This window comes from Anomaloglossus baeobatrachus, chromosome 1 (assembly GCF_048569485.1).
Source record: "Anomaloglossus baeobatrachus isolate aAnoBae1 chromosome 1, aAnoBae1.hap1, whole genome shotgun sequence".
NCBI classification, from domain to species: Eukaryota; Metazoa; Chordata; class Amphibia; order Anura; family Aromobatidae; genus Anomaloglossus; species Anomaloglossus baeobatrachus.
This window is the reverse complement of record NC_134353.1, coordinates 57842161-57849982: the sequence shown is the minus strand read 5'-3', so window position 1 is coordinate 57849982 and position 7822 is coordinate 57842161. Positions and strand designations below refer to the sequence as shown.

Genomic DNA, 7822 nt, shown 5'->3' with positions numbered 1-7822 from the left:
GACAGTTTAAACATTAGGATCACTTTGCGGTCACCAACAAAATGGCTCTGCACTGTGATCCTAAACTTCATTCTCTCTTATCCTTTTGGAAACACCCATATTGGGAGGGGGGGAGGTGACATCACACACAAGAGAACAGATTCTGCCCACTTTTACTGCAGTTGTAATGTGAGCTACTTCTACAGTAGCTCTACAGCAGGATTTCAGCAGCTGCTCCCCCTAGTGTTTAACAGTGGAAAATATCAAACTTTTTAAAAAAAAATTATATTTTGCTCAATTAAAAACAAATAATAATATTTAAACAAAACATTAAAACATTCATACTTTACATTTTTTTCAGTTATTTAATTTTTTTTTTGGACAACACATTCCTTTAATAATGGATGACGTGTTCAAGTGATTACAGTTTATGTGGGTCAGTTTAAGGGCAGCTGGATTTGCATGCTAATGACCTAAAAAAAAAAATTCCTAACTTCTAGTAATGGAGGCGGAAGACTTATAGGAGATTCAATCCAGGCAACTATGTTAAGGTGGTGTGGGTTTGCTGTAGGGCAACTAGACCTGGTGCTGCAATCCAGACACCACCAATGAGAATCAAAAGATATAATATTGGCATTAGTAGACTCATTTCTATAAGGCTCTCATAACCTGTAGGCTTAAATAGGGACAATTTTCAGAAAGGTAAATTATTACAGAACTGTCCCAGTTACGTAGACCTACTGCATTTGTTTTTTTCTAGGACCCCACTTCATTTATTTAATAGAGATTGGTTCAGCAGGCTCGGCCGGTATGGATGGATGCAGCAGTTGCGGCCGGTACAACAGGCTTGGCTGGTGTGGAACGATGCAGCAGGATCAGCCGGTACAGCAGGCTTGGCCGGTATAGAACAGTGTAGCAGGACCGGCCGGTACAGCAGGCTTGGAACACCATTCTAAGTCTGAACTGGGTGCAAAAACCTAAAAAAACATCACTATGGGGAGATAAGGTATGCACACCAGTGACTATGGAAGGGGAATACATGGAATAGCAGAAACTGCTGTGTGAATACTGACTTGAAAAATCCAATAGCTGTATGTAAAGTGGAAATGTGAAAAATGGAATCTGCATTACTGCCATGAACATATGAATCAAGAGAAATTTAGCTACTGAATTGATCAATGCAATAGAGCCCCAACACTACGCCAAAAAACCCTCCCCAACCACACCTATTGCCAATCCATATCATACGCATATATAGCCTGGGTCTCAGCTTCCCATACACGGTAAGTTTTTTAACTGCATGAGAGGACACACACAAGCTAGGGACCCCAACGTAGAGAAATACTTTGGCGTAGTGTTGGGGCTCTATTGCATTGATCAATTCAGTAGCTAAATTTCTCTTGATTCATATGTTCATGGCAGTAATGCAGATTCCATTTTTCACATTTTCACTCTTACATATAGCTATTGGATTTTTCAAGTCAGTATTCACACAGCAGTTTCTGCTATTCCATGTATTCCCCTTACATAGTCACTGGTGTGCATACCTTATCTCCCCATGGTACAGCAGGCTTGGCCGGTATGGAATGATGCAGCAGGAGCGGCCAGTACAGCAGGCTTGGCCAGTCTGGAATGATGCAGCAGGAGCGGCCAGTACAGCAGGCTTGGCCAGTCTGGAATGATGCAGCAGGAGCGGCCAGTACAGCAGGCTTGGCCAGTCTGGAATGATGCAGCAGGAGCGGCCAGTACAGCAGGCTTGGCCAGTCTGGAATGATGCAGCAGGAGCGGCCAGTACAGCAGGCTTGGCCAGTATGGAATGATGGAGCAGGAGCGGTCGGTACAGCAGGCTTGGCCGGTATGGAATGATTCAGCAGGAGCGGCCTGTATAGCAGGCTTGGCTGATATGGAACAATGCAGCAAGGTGTGGCCGGTACAGCAGACTAGGCCAGTATGGAACGATGCAGCAGGAGCAGCCATTACTAATCATCAGACAGGTGTAAGTAACACAGCAGCAGCACATAGGTAAGGAACCTGAAAAACTAGTAACATGTCTCTAAGATTAGACCACGTTGCCCAGGCACCTCCCATAACGGGAGGATACCTTAAATACATAGTGCCTCTCAGCCATAAGCTCAGAGGCACTTCCAGGTTTGGACACACAGGGCCTTTAAGAATAGGTATGCTCAGGCACGTGGTAAATGTGTACTCCCAGGAGACCTGTGCGGTGTGCAGAAGCCCTGGGAGCCGCCAGTAGGAACTGAGACGCAAATGTCATCACTGAGCAGCCGGGAGGGTGAATGTGCCGGTGTGTCGCCCTGGGCAAGCCAGGGGACACAGGTCACAACACCACCACACCCCACACTCCAGGTAGGCACATCTGCTAACCAAAAATCCTTGTTGCCTTCCTCCAGGAGTCTGTTGATGCACACCAGGGGGTGGGCCAGGCGGTTGGCTCCGCCCACCAAGGAGATCACAGTTCTGGAGGCGGGAGAAACCAGGCAGAAAGCTCAGGGAGGAGCAGGAGTGAGGAGTCAGCTCAGGGACGAGCTTGAGTAAACAGAGAGATAGCCCCGGGCAGGGGAAGAGTGAAGTCCAGTGAAGGGCTAGAGTAAACAACCAAGAAGTGAAAGTGGAGGAAAGAAAAGGAGTAAAGGAGGAAAGCAAGAAGTGGTGACAGAGCAGAGAGAAGCCTGAAGGTCCAGCTTTGTGTAGGTCCAGAACAGCAAGGTCAGCGACGGCGGTGACTGTTCAGAGGGGGGACCGTTTGGAAGTTCCTGGAAGGACCCCGTTGGCTGTGTGCCCGGTGGTCTGGAGCAGTGTTCCGAAGGACAGTCAGCACCAGGGCAGGGGCCTCTCGGACCCCGGCAAGGCTAGGAGTCGCCAAATTTGCCGAATCCGTCAGTGAAGGGGACGTAGATCCCCCAGCAACCAAGTCCCGATTGACGGCAACAGCCCGACCATTACAGGGGAGACACCGCCACCGCCAGGGCACCAGTTTCCCCAGGGCCAGCGCCTGCGGGCAAAGAGTAGAGCTCCTCCGGCCCAGATTGCAGTCGGGGAGCGGGTAACCGGAGGGAATCCACCGCTACCATCAGTCAACACAGGTGCAAGGAAGAGAGACATCACCGTCACCTACCGGGAGTGCAGGTGCAGCCGTCTGTGGGACCGTCCTACCAGCCGTTTGGTTTACCGTACAAACTGTGTCCAAGTCTCAGGCTGAGTGAGTACCACAGTGCCGCAAGGCACAGCGCTGCCCCCGCGTCCCTGCGCCCTCCAGGCCCTACACTTTACATCTCTTCACTGGGCCCCGGGATCACCAACCCCTACCCACGGAGGGGCAACACAACACCTGGCTGCTCCGCATCACCATCCCCGGGACCCCCACACTGAGCAGCGGTGGTACAATTACCACAACCGTGGGTGGCGTCACGAACTATAACAATCCCCACACCCAACAAACACCCCCCTTTCACTCACGGGCGAGGAGTGTCGCTCGAGAAACCCCGGGATCCGGCCTACGGCTCGAGCCACCAGGAGCAGCTGCCGGACCCGAGCAGAAGGGGTGAGCGCGGTGTGCTGACACCCTCCTCCCCGCCCGCGACAACTTGGCGTCACGAACAGGATCTTACCGCTCTGCCGTCTGGTAGAGGTGCGCCTTGTTACCGCCGGAGGTATCCGGCAGAAAAATTTCAGAAGCCGCCATCTTTGGCGCGAAAAGTTCCCGCTCGAGCGTCTTCTCGAGCAGTAGAGGCGCGAAGGCCAAAACCCCGCCCCGAGGGAGGAGGGGCGGGAAAGAGCTAAGGGGGACGCGATGGAGGCTGGCCGCATGTAGCTGCAGCTATACAAGCAGAGACGCCAGGACTCTGCAGACTGATTGGGTTCCTGGAAAAACCTCGTTACCAAGATGCAAGATCTAACCCGCAACGAGGAAGCCCCCGCGCCCGGCACGGCGACGTGGCTGAGGGACCGGGACCGTCCCGCTGAGTAACCGTCTGCAGGCCCATATGCAACTCCTCCTGGAGGAGTGGGAGACCGACATGGCGGACGTGGTGGCTGCTATGTGGAGACGCGAGGCAGAAGAGGATTTGGAGGAGCGGGTAAGCGACCCACGCCCCTGTATTCCTGAAGGATCGGCCGCTGCGGCTGAGGGGCCCGGCCGGCTCCCGCTCACCCTGCCTCTCTCCCCGCTATCCGTAATAGCTGCTGCCGCCCCGCCATTAGGCCCGCTACCTGCCCCATCGGTAGCGATACCCTGCCCAGCCGCTTCGGCGGACCAGCCGGCTGCAGACGTCCCGGACGGCCCTGAAATGCACCAAGGGGAACCGCTAGAACCACGGCCCCTTAACAGCGTGGTGCCTGAAGTCCCAATAGAGACTGTGCCAGACCCTGAGCCCGGGACTGTGGCTTGGATGAAGGCCCGGGTGATACAATTCCACCAACGTCAGCAGGATCAGATCTTTCGGATGCTGGAGCAGTGGACCAACGAGGTGGAGGAGCTGATTACAACTGTCCCGATGGGCCGAAAGGGGAATAGATGTAGCAGAACCGACTGGTGACCCACGTCCCTATGTCCTACCTGGACCGGCCGCTGCGGCTGAGGGGCCCGGCCTAGTCTCGGCCTATGCATCGCCCTTGCCGTCGCTGATGGGGCGCCTCAACATAAGCTCGCCTACTCTGCTGCTCCATGCTACTACAGATGGAGATGAAGTGTTGGATGCTGGAGACCAGGAGGCTGTGGCAGCTGGCGGCAACCCGCCTGACGCAGAAACAAGAAATGACGACTCCTGCCCCAGCTCCGGGCCCGCTGTTGCGGCTGAAGGAGCAATTGAGCGTTCCCGCTATGTGGGGGGCCCTGTGGTTTATCATACTCCGCGTACCGGTGGAAATGGGTACCGGGTACCTCTGTCACCGCAGGCATGTCAGTGCATGTTTGAGATGTTGGTGGCAGAGGATGGGTCCGCCTTAGCACTAGAGGAACCGGAGTAGGGCAATGGATGCCCGTTGCACCGTCCCCGTTGGGACCACCATTGTTTGTTTGAAAAGTGGTTGAAAGTTTTGCCAATAATGAAAATGATCACACCGAAGAAGTAACCTGATTTGGTTGTTGATTTGCAACCGGCTGGAGCCGGCACCGTTGTCCCCGTGGGGACCGTTAAAAGTTTATGCATGGGAACTATCCATGGACAAGCCCGTGAACTCTGCAGGGCAACCACAAACGTTAGTGGCTTGTAAATATGTTGGGTACCGTTACCGTTTCCGCAATGCCGCCTCCGGAGAGGCAGGTTGGAGGGAGGGCCCTGAGCAGAGCAGGCTAGGGCCCAGCCACCAAAGGAACCGGTGGCTACCCTCTGGAGGGAAGGACAGATCCCGCTCGGGTACCGTGTGCTGGACTGTGGGTCAAGGGGTGCTGCCTGGGTTTTAGGGGCAGCATCAGGGCCAGGTTACTTGGGTGGGAGAGAGCGGAAACCGTGACCGTATACCGTTGCAACGTTAAAAGTAAATGTGCCTCCCGTCTTGGGAAGAAGCTATTAAAAATGTCATTTATTGTTTGTTTAACCCTGTTATCCCCTTTTTACAGAACAATAAAACCGGTGTAGGACGGCAGCCCCCGGACGGTCTGCATTTTGCTAAGGGGGAATGTGTTGCCCTGGGCAAGCCAGGGGACACAGGTCACAACACCACCACACCCCACACTCCAGGTAGGCACATCTGCTAACCAAAAATCCTTGTTGCCTTCCTCCAGGAGTCTGTTGATGCACACCAGGGGGTGGGCCAGGCGGTTGGCTCCGCCCACCAAGGAGATCACAGTTCTGGAGGCGGGAGAAACCAGGCAGAAAGCTCAGGGAGGAGCAGGAGTGAGGAGTCAGCTCAGGGACGAGCTTGAGTAAACAGAGAGATAGCCCCGGGCAGGGGAAGAGTGAAGTCCAGTGAAGGGCTAGAGTAAACAACCAAGAAGTGTAAGTGGAGGAAAGAAAAGGAGTAAAGGAGGAAAGCAAGAAGTGGTGACAGAGCAGAGAGAAGCCTGAAGGTCCAGCTTTGTGTAGGGCCAGAACAGCAAGGTCAGCGACGGCGGTGACTGTTCAGAGGGGGACCGTTTGGAAGTTCCTGGAAGGACCCCGTTGGCTGTGTGCCCGGTGGTCTGGAGCAGTGTTCCGAAGGACAGTCAGCACCAGGGCAGGGGCCTCTCGGACCCCGGCAAGGCTAGGAGTCGCCAAATTTGCCGAATCCGTCAGTGAAAGGGACGTAGATCCCCCAGCAACCAAGTCCCGATTGACGGCAACAGCCCGACCATTACAGGGGAGACACCGCCAACGCCAGGGCACCAGTTTCCCCAGGGCCAGCGCCTGCGGGCAAAGTGTAGAGCTCCTCCGGCCCAGATTGCAGTCGGGGAGCGGGTAACCGGAGGGAATCCACCGCTACCATCAGTCAACACAGGTGCAAGGAAGAGAGACATCACCGTCACCTACCGGGAGTGCAGGTGCAGCCGTCTGTGGGACCGTCCTACCAGCCGTTTGGTTTACCGTACAAACTGTGTCCAAGTCTCAGGCTGAGTGAGTACCACATTGCCGCAAGGCACAGCGCTGCCCCCGCGTCCCTGCGCCCTCCAGGCCCTACACTTTACATCTCTTCACTGGGCCCCGGGATCACCAACCCCTACCCACGGAGGGGCAACACAACACCTGGCTGCTCCCCATCACCATCCCCGGGATCCCCACACTGAGCAGCGGTGGTACAATTACCACAACCGTGGGTGGCGTCACGAACTATAACAATCCCCACACCCAACAAACACCCCCCTTTCACTCACGGGCGAGGAGTGTCGCTCGAGAAACCCCGGGATCCGGCCTACGGCTCGAGCCACCAGGAGCAGCTGCCGGACCCGAGCAGAAGGGGTGAGCGCGGTGTGCTGACACCCTCCTCCCCGCCCGCGACACCGGCATCCCCTGGGGCTGGGGGGGCAGGACAGTGCAGGGATGCCGGTAATGGCACTACAGTACTCCCTTCCCTTATGCGCCTCATTTTCCTGAAATCACTTAAAGAGAAGAAGGGCATTAATATTCTCCTTGGGTTCCCATGATCACTCTACAGCACCAAAACCCTCCCAGTCCACAAAGAAAAGGGTTCTACCTCTTACCCTTTTTAAGGCAATGATGGATTTTACCTTAATGATGTGGTCTGCACTGACTGGTGAAGGCAGGTTACTAGGGTTCTTGAAATAGCGACTCAGGATGACAAGCTTGAGGAAGGACACATGGAAGAAGTTGGGAATATGCAAGGAGGCCAGATGCTTCAGCTTGTAGGACATAGAATTGATGTGCTGGAGTACCTCGCAGGCAGCAATAAAATGGGGACCCAACTTATAGGACGGCATCTTGAGGCGGACGTATCTGGAAGAGAGCCATACCTTGTCTCTGTGCCGGAACAAAGGAGGAACTAGGCATCTCCGCATACGTCTTCATTCAGATGGAGAATTACTCCAAAGAGCACTTAAGGGGGCTTTACACTCTGCGACATCGCTAACAATATATCATCAGGGTCACGGTGTTTGTGACGCACATCCGGCATCGTTAGCGACGTCGCAGCATGTGACAGGCTGGAGCGACCTAAAACGATCTCAAAAAAGCCAAAAATCATTTGTTTTGGAGAGGTTGTTTAATAACAAAAAACCGTTGTCAGGTAAGTAGCGATGTTGTTACTCGTTCCTGCAGCACCACACAACGCTATGTGTGACACCGCAGGAGCGACAAACATCTCCTTACCTCTGTCCCACCGGCAATGAGGAAGGAAAGAGGTGGGCGGTATGTTCGGGCCCCGCTCATCTCCGCCCCTCCGCTTCTATTGT

General features: G+C 54.3%; 1 protein-coding gene across 1 annotated transcript in view; it reads right to left on the bottom strand.

The window, feature by feature from the left end:
* Positions 1-7351, bottom strand: part of MAEA (macrophage erythroblast attacher, E3 ubiquitin ligase) — a 153293-nt gene extending 145942 nt beyond the window's left edge. The window contains exon 1 of the mRNA XM_075332282.1: positions 7115-7351. Coding sequence (XP_075188397.1) covers positions 7115-7351 — 237 coding nt within the window. The remainder of the gene's footprint in view (positions 1-7114) is intronic.
* Positions 7352-7822: the final 471 nt, after the last annotated feature.